Here is a 21,660-nt window from a genome sequence, read left to right on the forward strand (position 1 = left end):
GGGAATAGAATTCCTGTAGAAAATATCCCTTAATAAACAATCATTTAATTTCTTATCTAGTAAACCTATGTCATTCACCTGGATATCGCTTACAATAGGATATGTTCCAAAATATGCATTATTCTGAAGTGAAGAGTTTATCCCAGTATGTATAGCTTTTATAACAGGGCCTTATTCCTTGCTTGAAACCTCAAAGTTGTATCTTTCCATAAATTATTCCTTMTTTTTTTCTTCATTATATGCTGACCAGACCACATGCGCTAATGAGCGCACGTTGATTTTGTCCACCCACATGGGAGAGGCAGGATTTGCAGCGCGTTGGGTATCACAAATAGAACCAAGTTCTATTTTAGAGCCTGGCTATGCAGACGCTCGCAAGCAGACACTAGCTCACAAGCAGTGTGGGTGCAATGATTGAATAACATATATGTGTACATTTATTTTGCAATGCTCACACATGCGACTCGTCCGGTCTGATCAGCATGTAACGTTCTCCTGCATCATTGTTTTCCAGTATTTTCAGGTTTTGTGATATCTCTGGGGGAAATGGATGGTAGGAGCATGGAGAGGTCGGAGATAAGTTAAGGTCAAAGGAGTGGAATGGGGTGGTATTTTTGTTTATTTTATCAAATAGTGGTATGTAGGCGTAGGATTAGTTGATGGTGGAATTATTTTCTCCCTTTCCCCCTTCCTCTTATTTTTGGATCACAAAATGTAACTTGATTGAYCACAGTAGGTGGCGGCATGCACAAACAAAATGTGCAAAGACATGATACTGATGAAGTCAAATTGGATGGGATTCGGAGTTTATGGTAGCTGAAGGATGGGATTAAAAACAAACAAAAGATAACTATTATAAAATACATTGTGTCCATAAAATGTATATAGTATGCATAAACTGGAAGTAGAAGCGTAAGTGTTGTTGTTCATTAGTTTACTCCAATTACGGGAGTGGTGGTAGGGTTAAGGGAAAATAAATCAAAATACATTTAAAAGAGATGTGTACATGTATGTATATATGCAGGGTTGGGGAGTAACGGATTACATGTAAGGGATTACAAAAAAAAGGTAATCCGTTATGTTACCAGCAAAAATATTGTAATCAGATTACAGATACCACAAGTTCCTGAGCAAGCTCTGTACTGGTGGTGCCCCAATCCCGCAGCTGAATCAACTTTAGGAGACGGTCCTGGCACTTGCTGGACTTTCTTGGGCGCCCTGAAGCCTTCTTCACAACAATTGAACCGCTCTCCTTGAAGTTCTTGATGATCCAATAAATGGTTGATTTAGTTGCAATCTTACTGGCAGCAATATCCTTGCCTGTTAAGCCCTTTTTGTGCAAAGCAATGATGACGGCACGTGTTTCCTTGCAGGTAACCATGGATGACAGGGGAAGAACAATGACTCCAAGCACCACCCTCCTTTTGAAGCTTCCAGTCTGTTATTCGAACTCAATCAGCATGACAGAGTGATCTCCAGCCTTGTCCTCATCAACACTCACACCTGTGTTAACAAGAGAATCACTGATATGATGTCAGCTTGTCCTTTTGTGGCAGGGCTGAAATGCAGTGGAAATGCTTTTTGGGGATTCAGTTAATTTGCATGGCAAAGAGGGACTTTGCAATTAATTGCAATTCATCTGATCACTCTTCATAACATTCTGGAGTATATGCAAATTGCCATCATACAAACTGAGGCAGCAGACTTTGTGAAAATTAATATTTGTGTCATTCTCAAAACTTTTGGCCACGACTGTAAATAGCACTTTCAGTAGTGCTCAATGCATGCCATTCCATGAGCACAGCATTTATTTTTCAACTCGATTCAATGAGCCCAATCAGTCCTCCATGACAACAAAATCATAAACAGAGTAGGGCTGGCTAATAAATCCTTTGTTTTGGGGTTATGCTCAGGTAAAACAATTTGGCTAATCTATACTACCATATTTCCAAGTCCAATTCTTGAAGATCAAGGGATATAACATTTATTGGAATGACTGGAATTCTGATAGAATTCGTTTTTTAATGTAAAGATATCATTTAATTGTATTATTATATGGAGTAGAAAGAGATTGGTTAGAATAAGCCTACATAACCAACATAAAAAGTCAAATGTAACATCCATATATGGCCAGCTACATAAACTTTAACATTGATTGATCCTGCAATAGATGTCGTTCAATTGGTATCATACATTTTTTTCTTCAAATGACTCTTAAGGGGAAAGTAATCCAAAAGTAACTGAATGTAATCAGATTACGTTACTGAGTTTGGGTAATGCAAAAGTTACGTTACTGATTACATTTTGTCAGGTAACTAGTAATTGTGACGGATTACATTTAGAATGTAATCTACCCAACCCTGTMTACAGTACCAGTCAAAAGTTTAGACACACCTACTCATTTAAGGGTTTTTCTTTATTTTTACAATTCTCTACAATGTAGAATAATAGTGAAGACATCAAAACTATGAAATAACACATATGGAATCATTTAGTAACAAAAAAAGTGTTAAACAAATCAAAATATATTCTTCAAAGTAGCCACCTTTTACCTTGACAGCTTTGCACACTCTTGGTATTCTCTCAACCAGCTTCACCTGGAATGCTTTTCCAATTGTCTTGGAGTCCTCACATATGCTGAGCACTTGTTGGCTACTTTTCCTTCACTCTGTGATCCAACTCATCCCAAACCATCTCAATTGGGTTGAGGTCGGGTGATTGTGGAGGCCAGGTCATCTGATGTAGCACACCTTCACTCTCCTTCTTTGTCAAATAGCCCTTACACAGCCTGGAGGTGTGTTGGGTCATTGTCCTGTTAAAAAACAAATGATAGTCCCACAAATCACAAACCAGATGGGATGGCCTATCGCTGGAGAATGCTGTGGTAGCCATGCTGGTTAAGTATACTTGAATTCTATATAAATCATTGACAGTATCAACAGCAAAGCACCCACACAACATCACACCTCCTACCCCATGCGAAGATCATCCATTCACCTACTCTGCGTCTCACAAAGACACGGCTGTTGGAACCAAAAATCTCAAATTTGGACTCATCAGACCAAAGGACAAATTTCCACCGGTCTAATGTCCATATGGCTCGTGTTTCCTGGCCCAAGCAAGTCTCTTCTTATTATTGGTGTCCTTTAGTAGTGGTTTCTTTGCAGCAATTTGACCATGGAGTCCTGATTCACACAGTCTCCTCTGAATAGTTGATGTTGAGATGTGTCTGTTACTTGAACTCTGTGGAGCATTTATTTGGGCTGCAATCTGAGGTGAAGTTAACGCTAATGCACTTATCCTCTGCAGCAGAGGTAACTCTGAGTCTTCCTTTCCTGTGGCGGTCCTCATGAGAGCCAGTTTCATCATAGTGCTTGATGGTTTTTGCAACTGAACTTTAAGAGACTTTCAAAGTTGTTGAAAGTTTCCGAATTGACTGACCTTAATGTCTTAAAGTTATGATGGACTGTCGTTTACCTTTGCTTATTTGAGTTGTTCTTGCCATAATATGAACTTGGTCTTTTACCAGATATGGCTATCTTCTGTATACCACCCCTACTTTGTCACAACACAAATTATTGGCTCAAACGCATTAAGAAGGAAATAAATTAACTTTTAAGAAGGCACACCTGTTAATTTAAATGCATTCCAGGTGACTACCTCATGAAGCTGGTTGAGAGAATGCCAAGATTGTGTAAAGCTGTCATCAAGGCAACGGGTGGCTACTTTGAAGAATCTCAAATATAAAATATATTTTGATTTGCTTAACACTTTTTTGGTTACTACATGATTCCATATGTGTTATTTCATAGTTTTGATGTCTTCACTATTATTCTACAGTGTAGAAAATAGTCAAAATAAAGAAAAACCCTTGAATGAGTAGGTGTGTCCAAACTTTTGACTGGTATTGTCTATGTATATATTACCCAAAGATATATGGGCGATTGGAAATTATGCAGCTGCTCTTTTTTTTGGTTGCCTACTTTTGATTTGACTGCTAACTACAGTATAATAATGAAGTTTAAAAAAAACGAGATTTTCACAGGTGGGGAGCTGAACTTGGTTAACACTACAAGCGTGCGCTAGCTGTTCTTCTTCTATGGCGGTCCTCAAACAAACGTTAAAGGTGCAGGCCACCAACTACTGTGCTGGAGTGTGTGGTCAGTCACGGTTTACAACATTAGTGCCACATTTCTAAATCTTCCTACCCAACTCAGTACTTCTGAGAAAATAAAAAAGAGCCCTACTAACTTCTAGTAGACCCTCTCCCATTCCCAAAATCTCTTCCAACCCCATCCAAACTYGTCCAACGCGTGTCCAACCCGTCCAACCTCAATGACCCTACACTTCATTCTGTCTCTCTCTTCAACATACTTACAATAATATAACAACACATGCTTCACCGTTTCATTGACCATACACTCAGAACCTCACAACTACGCCCAGTCTCTCAATTGTCCATAATAACATTAATGCCAACAATAGTAGGTCACTCCTATTAGATTTGCCAGATGATAAACTATTCAATACAGACGTGGAAATTGAGCATACTATAAATCTGACCAATCCACACCAATACCTCATAATGGCAAAGCAAAAATGGAAATAATAAATTTACATAAGTATTCAGACCCTTTACTCAGTACTTTGTTGAAGCACCTTTGACAGCGATTATAGCCTAGAGTCTTCTATGGTATGACACTACAAGCTTGGCACACATGTATTTGGGGAGTTTCTCCCATTCTTCTCTGCAGATCCTCTCAAGTTCTGTCAGGTTGGATGGGGAGTATTTTCAGGTCTCTCCAGAGATGTTCGATCTGGTTCAAGTCCGGGCTCTGGCTAGGCCACTCAAGGACATTCAGAGATTTGTCCCGAAGCCACTCCTGCGTTGTCTTGGCTGTGTGCTTAGGGTTGTTGTCCTGTTGGAAGGTGAACCTTCGCCCCAGTCTGAGGTCCTGAGCGCTCTGGAGCAGGTTTTCATCAAGGATCTCGCTGTACTTTAATCCGTTCATCTTTCCCTCGATCCTGACTAGTCTCCCACTGCCGGCCACTGAAAAACATCCCCACAGCATGATGCTTCCACCACCATGCTTTACTGTAGGGATGGTGCCAGGTTTCCTCCAGACGTGACGCTTGACATTCAGGCCAAAGAGTTTCTCATGGTCAGAGTCCTTTTTGCCAAACTCCAAGCGTACTGTTGTGTGCCTTTTACTGAGGAGTGGCTTCCGCCTGGCTACTCTACCATAAAGGCCTGATTGGTGGAGTGCTGCATAGATGGTTGTCCTTCTGTAAGGTTCTCCCATCTCCACAGAGGAACTCTGGAGCTCTGTCAGTGACCATCGGGTTCTTGGTCACCTCCCTGACCAAGGCCCTTCTCCCCCGATTCCTCAGTTTGGCTGGGCGACGAGTTCTAGGAAGAGTCTTGGTGGTTCCAAACCTCCTCCATTTAAAAATGAAGGAGGCCACTGTGTTCTTGGGGACCTTCAATGTTGCAGAAATGTTTTGGTACCCTTCCCTAAACCTTGACACAATCCTGTCTTGGAGCTCTACAGACAATTCCTTCGACCTCATGGCTTGGTTTTTGCTCTGACATGCACTGTCAACTGTGGGACCTTGTATAGACAGGTGTGTGCCTTTCCAAATCATGTCCAATCAATTGAGTTTACCACAGGTGGACTCAAATCAAGTTGTAGAAACATCTCAAGGATGATCAATGGAAACAGGATGCACCTGAGCTCAATTTCGAGTCTCATAGCAAAGGGTCTGAATACTTATGTATATAAAGTATTTAAGTTTTTTATTTTAATTAATTTTCAAAGATTAACCGAAAAACGGTTTTCGGTTTGTCATTATAGGTTATTGTGTGTAGATTGATGAGGAACATTTTTAATTTAATCCATTTTAGAATAAGTTTGTGACGTAACAAAATATGGAAAAAGTGAAGGGGTCTGAATACTTTCTGAATGCACTGTAATAATAATGTAGCTATTYAGGAAAAACATGATTTTAAAGGTTTATTCAATGTGAAAATGAAGCCGTTTTTTACCAGTTGTTTTACAACTGATTTGACAAAATGTCATCACATGCAATGACTGACTTGCCACATGGTGCCTGTCTGGGAACACGTTTGTTACACATTTCTTTATAAATATTGTAACCATAGGATGAAATATCTGTCCAAATAAGGGCTATACTATACAATTACACACAAAAATTAAAACATTTTTTTTTTTTTTAAATAGCTAAGTATTTGTGTATTTTGCCTCTTGCATTATTTCCATAATAGAATAATGCTCCACATTATTATGTAATTTTACTAAATTATTTGTACGGGGTTTGGTTATTTACTTGTGGAAACTATTGGTATTGAATTAATTAGCACTGCTTCTGCTTTTTTCTCAGAAAAGTAGGGAAATAGAGCAGAGGAAATGCACCTGCTGCGGAAAACGTCTGTAGCTATTTGTCGCCCCACCGCTGTCACAAAGTTTCCATATCTTCCGGGATGTGATGATTATAACCAACGCGGAAAGTCAACAGTTTCAGAGTGCAGGAAAGAGACTGGAAGGTAGACTGTGGGAGTCACGCTGACACATTGCAGCAAAGGGTAGAGAGGTAAGTTGAGTTTGTTGTGATCTATAATATTCATTTAAACTGTTTTATTGAATTACAGTTGCAATCAAAACATGTTTTACACGACAGTAAATTGTTGAATACCTTTTCCTGATATGGGAAACCTCCCTTAGGAATGATTTACTATCCTCGATTCATTAACGTTGCGAACAAACGATATACCCATGCACTTGTTTTGCCCGCTACCAGTCTGCTCTAAAWAGTGTATTATTCCATTTTATTATTTTTCATATCCTCCCTTCCAAGATTTGGGAACGAAAGAAAGTTGTATGGTGAATTGATTTGAATCACAATCGAAGTGAAGTTTACGATTTTCTCAATGGAATTAAAACTCCCTCTGGACAGGTGTTGAAATACATTTTTTGAGACTGACAAATCTTCTATGAACAATATTTGCGCTCGCTCATTCAGATGCATTTCTTATGTAGTGTTGTCTTATTCAGCAGATCATGTGTGTTGATAAACAACTGCGCTTTTTCAATAATGTCCGATTAACTGGATGTGTTGCCAACACAATCTTAAATCCAGCCACATCATGCATTGTCTCTAGGCCTACAATAGATTTGTTTGATTTACATTTTGGCTGTTAGAAAAAATACAACAAAACAATCAAATGTAGCCTACTGCATTTTTTGTTAAGTCCTTTTGGCAAATGAGGTAAATTACATACTTTGAAATAGTCCTACATTTGCTGTTAGACTTACATTCCTTATTGAGTTACTGTCAAGAAAACTGCACATTAAACTATGCTATTCTCATGCATTGTTAAATTGGAATTAACTTTCCTTTTATTATAGCCTATACCCACAATGAGACTGTGTTTACACAGGCAGCCCAATTCTGATATTTTGGCAAAGAATCTGATTTGTCAAACACAGCCTAAGATGCCCTGGAAAAGCACTTTACGTGGAGTTTTCTTTCCTGTATTCACCAAATGTTTACTAACATTGGTATTCGTACAATTTGTCCTCCCTCTTTCTGTAGATATCCTTCTTAGTGTCTATTGACTCTAGAAATATCCCAGGGCACTGTCATCTTTGTCTCTGTGACACACGCATTCCCTTGAAGTAGGCAGCTGCCTGCTGAGCTGCCCTACAAGGCATTGTACACTTCTCAAATGTGAGTCAAGTGGCCTCAAGCGTTAAAACAATGAGGAAAAAGTTTTCCTCCAAAGTTCTGCATGAGTGACACAGCATAGCACACAAACACTGTGCTAATGAGGGCTAAGTAATTTAAATCAAGGTTTTTTTCCTGCTTAAACTCACTCAACATTATTAGAATCAGAAAAACTTTATTGTTCACCCAATGTGKAAATGTGTCTTTGGCTTCACAACATAAAAACAGACATTAAAAGCCATCAGGACTCCATCATCCTCAAAATAAATAAACTATACAAACTACTAAAGTGCAAGTGCAGTTTCCCGTTAGACGGCTATACATTACATCATCATTGGTCTAAAAGCCACAATCAACATCAAGAATTCCTAGTAAAAAATACATCATCATTAAGACTGAAGGGCACCTGATCATCTCCATGATTGAATAATTCATATGTACGTACATCAGGATCTGAGACCATTATCAACAACTTGGGACAAATGACTTTTTATAGATATTCTTAGATATCTCCTCTCTGAGGGGAGCTTTTCAAACTGGAAATAGTGGATGGGAGGGGTCATTAGCTATAGTCAGTGCTTTGCTCTGAGTGCTCAGCACTTGTAGTGCCTTCAGAAAGTATTCATACCCCTTGACTTATTCCACATTTTACTGTGTTTACAGCATGAATTCAAAATGGATTAAATCATTTTTTCTACTCACCCAGCTACACACAATACTCCATAATGACAAAGTGAAAACATGTTTTTAGAAATGTTTGCACATTTATTGAAAATGAAATGTTCACTCGAATCAATACTTTGTAGAAGCACCTTTAGAGCCAATTGCAGCTTTGAGTTGTCTGTATCAGCTTTGCACATTTGGAATAGTTTTTTTTTTTCTTCCCATTCTTCCTTGCAGATTTTCTCAAGCTCTGTTAATCTGTAGGCTGTCATTGTAAATAATAATTTGTTCTTAACTGACTTGCCTAGTTAAATAAAAAAAATAAAAAATAAAGGCTAGATGGAAATAAATGCTTCAGAGTTTAAGACGGTGAACAGCAATCTTCAAGTCTTTCCACAGATTTTCAATGGGATTCAAGTCTGGGATTTGGATGGGCCACTCAAGGACTTATATGTTCTGAAGTCATTCCAGCTTTGCTTTGGATGTTTCCATTGATCATCTTTGAGATGTTTCTACAAGTTAATTTGAGTCCTCTTGTCCAATCAATTGAATTTACCACATGATTTGGAAAGGCACACACCTTGACAGACACCTCCCACAGTTGACAGGGCATGTCAGAGCAAAAACCAAGCCATGAGGTCAAAGGAATTGTCCGTAGAGCTCAGAGAAAGGATTGTGTCGAGGCACAAATCTGGGGAAGGGTACCAAACATTTTTTGCAGCATTGAAGGTCCCCAAGAACAAAATAGCCTCCATAATACTTAAATGGAAGAAGTTTGGAATCACCAAGACTCTTTTTAAAGCCTGCCGCCAAGCCAAACTGAGCAATCGGGGGAGAAGGGCCTTGGTCAGGGAGGTGACCGAGAACCCGATGGTCCCTCTGAAAGAGCTCCAGAATTTATCTGTTGAGATAGGAGAACATTCCAGAAGGACAATCATCTCTGCAGCTCTCCATCAATCAGGCCTTTATGGTTGAGTGGCCAGATGGAAGCCACTCCTCAGGAAAAAGTTACATGACAGCCCGCTTGGAGTTTGCCAAAAGGCACCTAAAGGACTCTCAGATCATGAGAAACAAGATTCTGTGGTCTGATGAAACCAAGATTGAATGCTTTGGCCTGAATGCCAAGCGGTTTTCTATTTTCTCCAATGTAGAATAATAGTGAAGATATGAAAACTATGAAATTACACATATGGAATCATGTAGTAACCAAAAAGTGTTAAACAAATCAAAATATATTTTATATTTGAGATTCTTCAAATAGCCACCCTTTGCCTTGATGACAGCTTTGCACACTCTTGCCATTCTCTCAACCACCTTCGTGAGGTAGTCACCTGGAATGCATTTCAATGAACAGGTGTGCCTTGTTAAGTTCATTTGTGGAATTTATTTCCTTAATGCGTTTGAGYCAATCAGTTGTGTTGTGACAAGGTAGGGGTGGTGTACAGAAGATAGTCCTATTTGGTAAAAGACCAAGTCCATATTATGGCAAGAACAACTCAAATAAGCAAAGAGAAACGACAGTCCATCATAACTTTAAGACATGAAGCTCAGTCAATACAGAACATTTCAAGAACTTTGAAAGCTTCTTCAAGTGCAGTTGCAAAAACCATCAAGCGCTATGAAGAAACTCGTTCTCATGAGGACCGCCACAGGAAAGGAAGACCCAGAGTTACCTCTGCTGCAGAGGATAAGTGCATTAGCGTTAACTGCCCCTCAGATTGCAGCCCAAATAAATGCTTCAGAGTTCAAGTAACAGACACATCTCAACATCAACTGTTCAGAGGAGACTGCGTGAATCAGGCCTTCGTGGTCAGATTGCTGCAAAGAAACCATTACTAAAGGATACCAATAATAAGAACAGACTTGCTTGGGCCAAGAAACACGAGCAATGGACATTAGACCGGTGGAAATCTGTCCTTTGGTCTGAGTCCAAATGTTAGATTTTTGGTTCCAACCACCGTGTCTTTGTGAGACGCAGAGTAGGTGAACGGATGATCTCCGCATGTGTGGTTTCCACCGTGAAGCATGGAGGAGGAGGTGTGATGTTGTGGGGGTGCTTTGCTGGCGACACTGTCTGTGATTTATTTAGAGTTCAAGGCACAATTAACCAGCATGGCTACCACAGCATTCTGCAGCGATATGCCATCCCATCTGGTTTGCGCTTAGTGGGACTATCTTTTGTTTTTCAACAGGACAATGACCCAACACAYACACACCTCCAGGCTGTGTAAGGGCTATTTGACCAAGGAGAGTGATGGAGTGCTGCATCAGATGACCTGGCCTCCACAATCACGCGACCTCAACCCAATTGAGATGGTTTGGGATGAGTTGGACTGCAGAGTGAAGGAAAAGCAGCCAACAAGYGCTCAGCATATGTGGGAATTCCCTCAAGACAATTGGAAAAGCCTTCCAGGTGACGCTAGTTGAGAGAATGCCAAGAGTGTGCAAAGCTGTCATCAAGGCAAGGGGTGGCTACTTTGAAAAATTATAAAATATATCAAAACCCTTTTTTGTTTACTACATGATTCCATGTGTGTTTTTTCATAGTTTGATGTCTACACTATTATTCTACAATGTAGAAAATAGTAAAAGTAAAGAAAAACCTTTGAATGAGTAGGTGTGTCCAAACTTTTGACTGGGTGTGTTTGTGTGTGTGTAAAATCTTGGTCGACCAACCAGCCTATCGACCAGTAAATTGGGGTCAGCCCTAGTGTGAATACTAATGTAAATGAGATATTTCTGTATTTCATTCTCAATAAATTAGCAACAATATCTAAAAACATGTTTTCACTTTGTCGTTATGTGGTATTGGTGAGAATGAATATATTTAATCCATTTTGAATTCAGGCTCTAAATGTGGAATAAGTCAAGGAGTATGAATACTTTCTGAAGGCACTGTATATGTTATTGAACTTCTTTTTGAGGTTTGCTAACTATCTTGCTGTCCATATTTGCTGCCCTGGACAGTTGTGTCCTCTTCTTGGCACTCGGGTTTCCATACCATGTGGTCATGATGAAGCAAACAATACTTTTGTACACTATTTCTCGAATGTTCTGGCTCACACTGAAACTGTTCCTGAGCAGATAAAAACATTGCCTTTCCTTCAAAATATAGTGTGTTCACAGTAAATTCAAAGTTGTCAAAAAATGGAAGTGCCTTTTTTTTTTTAAACTGTCAACTTGACTATTCAATGTCTTCTGAGGTTCTGGATTCACCTAGAGATTGAAGCTCATAACTGGAACATGGCCGATGACAGGCTTGATGTCAGGATTAAACAAATGGTTTAACCAGTGCACTCCACCCGCCGCTCTATGTCCTTAGAGGGTGGGAACCCTGCGATATGCTGCGCTCGTGTTGTTTTTAGCTTTCCTGTTCAAATTCCCTCAAGCAAACTTTCACCCTGTCAGAGGGGTTTAAAACCTCAAGGATCYTGGATCCTATTTGTCATCATCTATCTATTCTATATGCGTGCCAGCGTCTGTCAAAGTAAGATTAGGTAGAGACTATTTTCCCATGTCTTCCTGTTATAATTTACTATAGGATGACATGCTGAAATAAAATCACTATCTATATGTCAACAAATGTTAATTTCTGTTTGTGTACCTGACTCAAAGCTCAAGATCTACTTAGGCAGGGCTGTTTTCTTTCCCTGCAAAGGATTTTCTACATGATGTAAGCATATACAGTACAACGTTATAGGCTTAGTTTGTTAAAGGTGTTGTAGTTTGGTGTTTACTCCAGTTGAAATGACACAGTACTGTACATCCTGGTGAGATTTACACAGTGTACAAAACATTAGGAACACCTTCCTAATATTGAGTTGCAYCCCCATTTGCCCTCAGAACAGCCTCAAATCTTCAGGTCATGGACTATAAAATGTGATGGCATTCCTCCAATGCTTGCCACAGTTGTGTCAAGTTGAATGCATGTCCTTTGGGTGGTGGGCCATTCTTGAGACACAAGGGAAACTGTTGAGCATGAAAAACCCAGCAGTGTTGCAGTTCTGTGTTCGCCAGTTCGTCTGGCACCTACTACTATACCCCGTTCAAAGGCAATTAAATCYTTTGTCTCGCCCATTCACCCTCATGTCTCAAAGCTTAAAAGTCCTTATTTAACCTGTCTCCCCTTTTATCTACTGATTTAAAAAAAAAAGGGGGATTTAACAGGTTACATCAATAAGGGATCAYAGCTTTCACCTGGATTTACCTGGTCAGTCTGTCATGTAAATGTTCTGCTAGTCCACCTTCAATCTGGTTTGTCTGCAGCAGGGCCATCTCAGGGTGTTGACTCTAAGCTAGGTTGTCTGTTGTCTGGGTCTGTCCATGCTTGCCAGCTCCACCTCCCTAAATTACCCAGCCAGCTCCAGCAAGGCAGAGTGAGAGGCTTCTGACACTGTGGCAGCAGCAGCCTCTCTGCATGGAGGCTCACTAGTGGAGGAGGTAAGGGTAACACAATCCACTAACAGTCCCCTTTGTCTGTCTGTATGTCTGCTAGTCCTGCACTGTCTACCGCTCTCTACCTGTCTCTGTCCTTTCCCCTCACATCAAGCCCTCCCATTGTTTAAACGCGCACTCTCTCCTGCAGTGGTCCACTGTAATGCTGTGCTCTTTCTGAGTAGCCTGTACTGTATATGAGGTCGTTGCTCATGTACTGAAAGTGGGTCCTCTATTAAATGGACATTAGCTGGGGGTAAAGGAGCCTTAGCCTCCGATCAGCTTTACTCCATCTTCAATGCTGCTGATGTTTGAGATTAGAACTTTCACACTGGTTTTCACTGTGATATCATGAGCGATTTCAAATGTAAGCTATGGTGCTTGGTAAAGCAGGAGAAAGGCATTTTCAGGCAGAAACCACGAAGGACAAGTTATAGATAGATAAAACATGTTCCCATTTTGTGCCTTCTGAACTCAGCCTTGTTCTCTTCTTTGGCTAGCAGGAGCCTGTCTGGCCTAGGGTGACAATCCCCAAGGGGTTAGCCTGGGACGGAGGTGCAATGCCACAAGCTGCAGACATGATTAATGTGGCCTTCCTGACTGACTCGGAGCGGGAGCTGATCCTGGAGGTGCTGCGGAGGGACGAGGAACTGAGGCAGGCTGAGGAGCACCGTGTCCGGTGAGAACTCCCCTCCCGAGCTGCATCTCAATAGTCCTAAAGTGGCTTCCTCCTGCCCTTGTCTCATTTCCTTAATCTGATCTAAAAAGACAGGACCGGTGAAAGCGATACAGTGCATGCTGGTGGGAATTTAGCATTCACCTCATCAACTCAGTATTTCATGAGTGCAGATGGAGGAAGTCAATAGACTTTCAACATCCAGTTAGGCAAAGATGTCAACRCAGACACCAATAGGCAAGGGTCTAACCAATGTCCCCCCCCCCCCTGTTGTTTTAGGAAGCTGAAGACGGAGCTGCTGGACATTAAGAGGAAGGGCGCCAAGCGTAGCAGTGAGAAGTACAGTGAGCGCAGCTGCGGCCGCTGCCAGGAACTACTTGGTCCACTATCTGCCGGCTCCAGCCAGTGTAGGGCATGTAAACACCAAGTGTGCCACAACTGCCGCGCAGTGTGCCCCAATGGATCCTGGGTGTGCAGTGTGTGTGCTAAAGAGGCGTAAGAGTCAATTYCTCTGTACATCACCCCACCCTGTCCTTTAGCATCTAAATGGCGATGATCCCTGTGTTTGCTGAATCTATATGCAAAGCGTGATGTTTTTATTAACGTCAAAGACTCTCACTGTACAACGCCCACGAGGAGACGATAATACTTTCAGCGGGTTTACATTTCGTTGGTCCGCGATGTATGCTATGCATATCTGTTGCATTCTAAACTMATGTAAAAAAATATATATCTTTCTGTGTCTTTTTAAAATATATATTTTTTACAACAGTGCAGTGTTTTTGCACTGTCAGCATGTCACCCTTAGGGTTGYGGTCCATATATTTGATGATGTTTTAACGTGGTGGTAATGTGTGGTGTTATTTTCTCCAGTGATCTAAAGAAGTGCACTGGAGACTGGTTCTATGACCAGCGAGTCAACCGCTTCTTCACCACCCCTGGACACGACATAGTGAGGACTTCCCTCAAAAAGAGGCCCCCATGTGAGTCCARGAACCACCAAGTTGTGGGCAACGCTCTATTCAATTGGAAACCATAAACGACTCACTGCTGRTGCAGAGTGGAATGTCATTGTCGGTGACGTGGCAGCATAGCAATTTGTCCTATTTTCTCCRCTCAATTTCAATATTGATACGTAAGAAGCTCCGTTACTGCATAGCTTTTGTTCATGTACTTTTTGAATGGCACTTCCCAGTAATGAAATCCCTATCTGAATGAAGCCACTGTCAGCATATTACCAGTCGCCTGTCATGCTGAAGCTTGGTGTTCTGTTTTAGTGAGGAAGAGGGAGAACATGGGAGCGCTCCTGTTGAAGAGTACAGAGTTGAACCCCAGCCAGCCCGCCTCCCCTGTTCCCCGACCCAGACTGAGGGACCTAGCAGCCTCCAACAAGGAGTGAGTCCTATTTTTATCTGGGGGGGACAACACAGGCTTTAAAATCAATAGTGTGATGCAGTTACTGTAATATGTGGATGGAGTTTAAATTCAATATATAACATTTTGACACTGTTATTTCGACCTTCTCAGTCTGCTAGACGAAGTCTCCGAAGAATCCGTGGGAGTCAAGGAGCAGCAGGAGCAACAGCAGCACAGGGACAATGAGCCTGCAGAGAAAGCCAGCCTGAACAGTGTCATGACAGAGACTGAGTCCTCTCTTGGGACTCCTCTCTTGCCAAGGTAAGTCTACATCCAAACAAGTAGGCCTATTGCATTAGCGCTGCATGCTAACAAAACTGCTTTTGGGATGTCTGCTCATTATGAATGGTGTTTATGATCCAGGAAGGAGGAGAGCACAGGTCAGTCTAGTCCAACAGGGTCCAGTATGAATGTTCTAGTCAAAGCAGACCTCGTCAGTAGCCACAGCTCCACCTCAGATGCAGACACGGTAAGGAGACTGTTTACCTATCAATCGGGTGTTGGGGTCAATTCCATTTCTGTGCAGTCAGTCAAGTCGGCAAGTGAAAAGTCCACATGAAAAATAATGGAATTGACCCTAACCCTGTATTAGTCCTCATGTCTCCAGCCAATACATATTATRCTGTCACACCTGACTGTAACTCTTGTCCCTTTCCATAGTCCTCCGTAGTAAATAGTCGTAGTGTTAGTCCCTGCACGGGGTCTGTTGCATTTGAAGATGGCGGCCTGTTCAAGAAGAGCGTCAGACGAGTTCAGAAACCCTCYGGTGAGACTCTTGTGTGTCTGTCGCCTCAGTAGCCCTGACTCCCAAACTCTACTCAAATATTGTTTGTTTTAAGGGCATCCGGCCTGCTCGAGTTAACAAAGACATGCTCCATTTTAATGCGTCTCCATGGGTTTCACTCAGAATTCACATCTGTGCTGGACCTGCGTGAGGAGGGGGCTGAAGCATCAGAGGGCTTTATGGGTGACCGGAGCAAGTCGGTGCCTGGGCTCAATGTGCCAGTGAGCAGTACCTCTTCCTCATTACAGACTAATGCATAAGGCTTCACTATACTACAAAATACTTCCTTATAGTGCTAGTATTGGTGAAAGATGCAGTTGCGTTGTCTTTTTCATGATTTTAAATTGTTTGCTGTGCTTGCAGGATGATGAGGAGGATGAAGACATTGATAACTTGGTTAGCATCCATAGAAAGAAGGTGTGCTCAAGTACCTCAAATCTTCGCGGCTCCAAGGTAAATGCATGCGATTCTCACTTATCCTATTTTCAAAGGTTCTAGTTAGTGTGTGATGCTATCTTTAGAGTTCCTCAAGATATTTATTGAACCAGAACTTTGAGACAATTCAGGATATCCTGGTTTGTGTTGTGAGCTGCTGCCTAATTAAGTTACCATGGCAACAAAAGCTCACGCTCAAATTTGCTTCAGGGCATGCAAATTTGACTGACCTGATTTTCATGGTCACAGGCCTCCTTTGTGTGCTTTCCAGGAAGTTTATGTTACTTGATTGAATATGCTACATTTACCTTTCTGGTCACAATTTTTGCTCATTTTGAATTCCAAGTTCTAGAATTGTAGTCAATATGAATGCATTTAAACCAACTACTAACAGAAGTCTGTCTGTGTGTGTCCACCACAGAGCACACTGGGCAGTCTGATGAGTATTTACAGTGAGGCAGGAGATTATGACAGCGTGGAGGTGAGCGGGGACATCGTGTTCTCTATCAGCTACGATGACACCACCCAGAGCCTGGCCGTCCTCGTCAAGGAGTGTCACTCGCTGGCCCACGGGGACGCCAGACGCCAGCGCTCAAACCCGTGAGTGTCCCCTCAGGACTAGGGTTTAATAGTTGTCTCAGTAGGAAATGATGGGTGCATCTCAATAATGTTTCCTCTCCTTCATATCCCCACATCTGAAAACACTGGGTGGATGAAAGTCATGGTGGATGCCTTTACACTATTCAGATGCATTCCATCATGTCATTGCCAACAGTGATAGTATCCCCCACTCCTTCAAGTGAGACCAACACTATTCTACCGTAGKTTGCAATAAGTCTCGTCATGTTTTTATGATGACAGTAGATGAGATGCGTTGTAGAGATTGATTCCCAGTAATCCTGTTGTTCACTCTAGACACACACTTCAGTGTTGTTACTGTATGACATCATGTAGATCAGGTTTCCCAACTTGCGGCCCGCAGGCCGAATTTGGTTTGGTTTTATTTGGCCCCCCCCAATTTTCTGAGCAACTTTTATATACTTATTTTATTTATTTATTTTAWTGTTGAACATAACACWAAAAACATCAGGAAATCATCTCCAAGTGATTTTAATTGAAGAAATCGGTTCAAGTATTCCCATGCATAATAGAGAGAACCATGTGATCGTAAGCAAGGTTTGAATAGATTWTTAGTCAAACATATCTGTTTGGGCTTTTTGCGGTCAGTTTGCCRTYTACAAATTATTTGTAATTATGTTCCGRCCCTCCGACCATCCACTYAAGAACAAATTGTCCCGCAACTGAATCTAGTTGATGATYCCTGACGTAGATAATCTTAGATAAGACCCTGTCCTGTTTACAAAATGTTTGATGTGCCCAGGGGTCATTATCAGAGTTCCAAAAGGAAGAATTGTAAAGGTTACATTTAACGGAAGAAAAATAATTATACATTTGTAGTTTGGAAATGTAGGCACTTTATATTTGAACTTAAATAACAGAACAAAAATATAAAYGCAACAATTTCAAAGATTTTACTCAGTTAAAGTTCATATGAGAAAATCAGTCAGTTKAAATAAATTCATTAGGCCCTAGTCTAYGGAGCTCACATGACTGGGAATACAGATATGCATCTGTTGGTCACAGATACCTTAAAAGAAATGGGCCTCACAATGGGCCTCAGGTACTCGTCACGGTATTCCTGTGCATTAAAATTGCCATCAATAAAATGCAATTGTGTTCCTTGTCCATAGCTTATGCCTGCCCATACCACAACCTCACAGCCACCATGGGGCACTCTGTTCACAACGTTGACATCAGCAAACCTCTCGCCCACACGACGCCATACACACAAATTCTCTAAAACGACGTTGGATGAGGCTTATGGTAGAGAAATGAACATTCAATTCTCTGGCAACAGCTCTGGTGGACATTTCTGCAGTCAGCATGCCAATCGCACGCTCCCTTAACTTGAGACGTCTGTGGCATTGTGTCGTGTGACACCTGCACATTTTAGAGTGGCCTTTTATTGTCTCCAGCACAAGGTGCACCTGTGTAATGATCATACTGTTTAATCAGCTTCTTGATATGCCACACCTGTCAGGTGGATTGATTATCTTGGCAAAGGATAAATGTTCACTATCACGGATGTAAACCAATTTGTGCACAAAATTTGATAAATACATTTTTTGGGGCATATGGACAATTTATGGGATCTTTTATTTCAGCTCATGAAACATGGGACAAACACTTGACATGTTGCGTTTTATATTTTTGTTCAGTATAGTTTCTTGGTGTTGCAGGACCAGACGGAATATGGCTTCATTTGAACTMTTTAACATGTAGGAAAATATTCATGTTTTTTTGTCCTGCAGGTATGTCAAGTGCTACCTTCTCCCTGACAAGTCTCGCATTGGCAAGAGAAAAACCAGCATTAAACATAACACAGTGGACCCCACTTACAATGAGACCCTAAAGGTGATGGCCTCTCTGGAACTGCAGTAGAATTAGATGAACACTGATGAACTTTAACCCTGTACACATCCCTTATTACTCAATGGCCGGTTGTTAAGTTGATAATGCCGCCTTCTTCAGTAGGCAGTAAGATTGATATTGGCATTCAAGATAAGGAGAGTTAATCGCCGTTAGTGAAAGACAAACAAATATTGATTTTGTTGCTGCCCTTTTTTAACTCGGAGTATAGTGAACAAGTAACTCTGATGCAAAGGCCAGAGAGGTTGGGTGGAAAACTTTACTAAGATGTCGTTGACGGATCAGTGAGAGCAGGGTGTCACTCTCTCACTTCATCTCTTCTCCTCATTCAGTTTTCCATCAGTCGCTCCCAGGTGCTCAATCGTTCCCTCCAGCTCTCCGTCTGGCACCATGCCCGCTTGGGCCGTAATGCCCTCCTTGGAGAGGTGGAGGTGCCTCTGGACTGCAGGAACCTCGACGCAGGCCACGAGGAGTGTGTGGCGTTCGTGGGAAAAGTAAGCCTGAATAGTCTCATCACTAGGGCTCAGTTGTTCCTGGTCAGGTCACATGGTCAGAAAACATTGCAGGCCCTACACATCAATCACTAAATKTATTTCTAATATACAGTACACCCCTGTGGTCTAGTGGTTTTACCGACTATTATCCTCTATAGGCRTCACCACTGCAGTCCTCTGCCTTCTCTCAGTACAAAGGAGAACTGTTGATTTCCCTGAAATACGTCTCGACCAAGAATTCACCCACTGAAAAGACCAAAGGTAGGAGTGTCCGTGTCGACAGAACAAACGAACAGAAAAGCTCAGTCAGCACTATCTGTGTCAGACCAATCCCTACCAGTGGCTGTCTGACACCACTATCTCCCCTAGGCAAGAGACTCTCTCTAGGCAAGAAGACAAAGACGGAGCAGGGAGGGGAGTTGCACGTCTTGATCAAAGAGGCCAAGAACCTGACGGCAATGAAAGCAGGGGACACGTCGGATTCCTTTGTGAAAGGGTTAGCTGGAGGCATGATGTCACTAATTCTCTACGTTCACTCTAACAGAGATGAATTTTGTTTCATCATCCTCACTTGAGATTGTGCAACTCCCGCTCATTTTAAGAACATTTTTCAGCCACCTAGCCTTCATCAAAATGTAATCCTTCTCACTCATGCTTTTAAACCTAGGTACTTGTTGCCATCGAAGGCCAAGTCCACTAAGAGGAAGACTCCGGTGGTGAAGAAAACTCTGAACCCCCACTACGACCACACATTTGTGTACAAAGACCTGACCCTAGACCAGCTAAGTGAGATGTGGCTAGAGCTGACAGTGTGGGACCGGGAGGCCATGTCCAGTAATGACTTCCTGGGTGGGGTTCGACTCAGCACAGGCACAGGTAATGACACAACACCTTTTTATCTTCCTGGGTGGGGTTTCGACTCAGCAAAGCCACAATTAATGACACACAACACCTTGTTGATTTATGGCGGGGAAGTATCAGTTTATATCCATTGGCAGTATTGCTCTACTGTTTTACGTGTTTGATTTACTATTCCGTTGCAGGTCACCTATTTTGCCAATGTTAAAGTTGGTAGTAAGGTGAAGCTACCTCAGTTCAAATTACTAAGAGCARTAGGCCTATTGTTAAAATAAATCTCATTCCCTGACATTTCTGTCCAAATGTGTGAAGTCTGGTGGACCAAAGCGTCAAACTTKAGCTTTTGTTAGCCAATACAGAAAGACMGGGAGAAACTCACGGTGCAAATAGCATTGGCTTCATCGGCTTAATCTACCAAACAATCCCACAACACCTAATGGTCACACCCACTAACGCCAACTTTGAATCATTATCCCAGGCTGATATGCGCTTTGTGCAATAGCCTGGGGACGAGGTCAGGACAGGACAGACCTACTTTAGTTCACTGTGTTTCTGGTGCCCTTCTTTTCAGCCACACTGGAGGTTGAGAAGGAGGAAGTGGAGGCGGATTCTACAGGGGAGGAGGTGACTCTGTGGCAGAAGATGATGCAATACCCTGACTCGTGTGCAGAGGGCACTCTTCCATTACGCTCCTCTATGGGCAAGAGCAAGTGAAGACGCCACACTCTACCTCGTAACCTGAAAGAAGAGCTATGGACACAGGGCAATCCCTCAACTTTTTATCACCATCATTCTGTAACAAAAAAAAAGAGACTGTCATATATACAGCTGTGTCTAACCTCAGGCACCATTACGACACATTGGCCTAAAACAAGTGATTTGAAAGCATAGTGTAAATTCACCTGATGGCTTCAGGTTTTTGATAGAAGAGGTATCATTTCATATTTTTAAATGTAAGGTTGTCTAACTATACAAATACTTTTTGAGATCAATCGACACTAACCAAAGTTTTGATCAAATTGAACAACTCCTGTTTAATTTACATTTTATCATGTATTTATTGAAGCTGAATTCTATCCATGTTCAGCAAACCACTCAATTAACTGTGGTGCTTCATGGGGGTTGCTGGTGTTTCAATTTCAGGCAGAATCTCTGTTCCACTCTTAAGGCATTGAACCAGTTTTGGTCCATGTCACCTTGGGTTATGATTCATGGTAATTGAAAAACTACTGTGCCTGTGATTTAAATATGTATGTAAATATTACCAGTTGCACAAAGTGAAGGAGACTAATTTTATTTCTCAACTTTTATGCTCTTTTATTTGAGTCCTATGGCTGTATCAAATATTTAATTCACCTAATAAATAAATAAATAAATAAATAAATAAATAAATATATATATGAAGTGACTAAACCTGTAATCATCCACGTTTGTTATACCTGTCTGTGCAGTATGGAAGGTGAAGTAAAAAGGCGCCTACGTTTCATCCTCTAACAATACACCAACAATCTCTATACTTTTAGACCTGAAAAACGGCTGAGATCTCTTCATCTATCAGCCAGTGGAAACATTTGACTACCAGAGCTGTTATCTGTTTTCTTGTTTCTCTCTCTATTCTGGGCCAGCCTTCCTCTGAGCTGATATCTTTGTAAAAGTGTCTGACC

The 21,660-nt window shown here is 41.5% G+C and overlaps 1 protein-coding gene across 4 annotated transcripts; it reads left to right on the forward strand.

The window, feature by feature from the left end:
- Positions 1-6,457: 6,457 nt before the first annotated feature.
- Positions 6,458-21,382, forward strand: LOC111965638 (synaptotagmin-like protein 4). Of its 4 annotated transcripts, none has more exons than XM_023989800.2 (18): positions 6,458-6,612; positions 12,744-12,849; positions 13,344-13,522; positions 13,799-14,014; positions 14,393-14,502; positions 14,797-14,914; positions 15,047-15,196; positions 15,299-15,404; positions 15,596-15,701; positions 15,843-15,940; positions 16,083-16,172; positions 16,576-16,754; positions 18,527-18,629; positions 18,977-19,138; positions 19,297-19,399; positions 19,508-19,634; positions 19,806-20,014; positions 20,568-21,382. In XM_023989800.2, the coding sequence occupies exons 3-18, from the start codon at positions 13,404-13,406 to the stop codon at positions 20,708-20,710; spliced, it is 2,139 nt and encodes a 712-aa protein (XP_023845568.1). In that variant the 5' UTR covers positions 6,458-6,612; positions 12,744-12,849; positions 13,344-13,403; the 3' UTR covers positions 20,711-21,382. The 4 variants fall into 4 exon arrangements, with proteins under 4 accessions (XP_023845568.1, XP_023845567.1, XP_023845570.1 ...); XM_023989799.2 differs by having other exon boundaries at positions 13,347-13,522; XM_023989802.2 differs by lacking the exon at positions 12,744-12,849.
- The last annotated feature ends 278 nt before the right edge of the window (positions 21,383-21,660 follow it).

This window comes from Salvelinus sp. IW2-2015, linkage group LG6.2, assembly GCF_002910315.2.
Source record: "Salvelinus sp. IW2-2015 linkage group LG6.2, ASM291031v2, whole genome shotgun sequence".
NCBI classification, from domain to species: Eukaryota; Metazoa; Chordata; class Actinopteri; order Salmoniformes; family Salmonidae; genus Salvelinus; species Salvelinus sp. IW2-2015.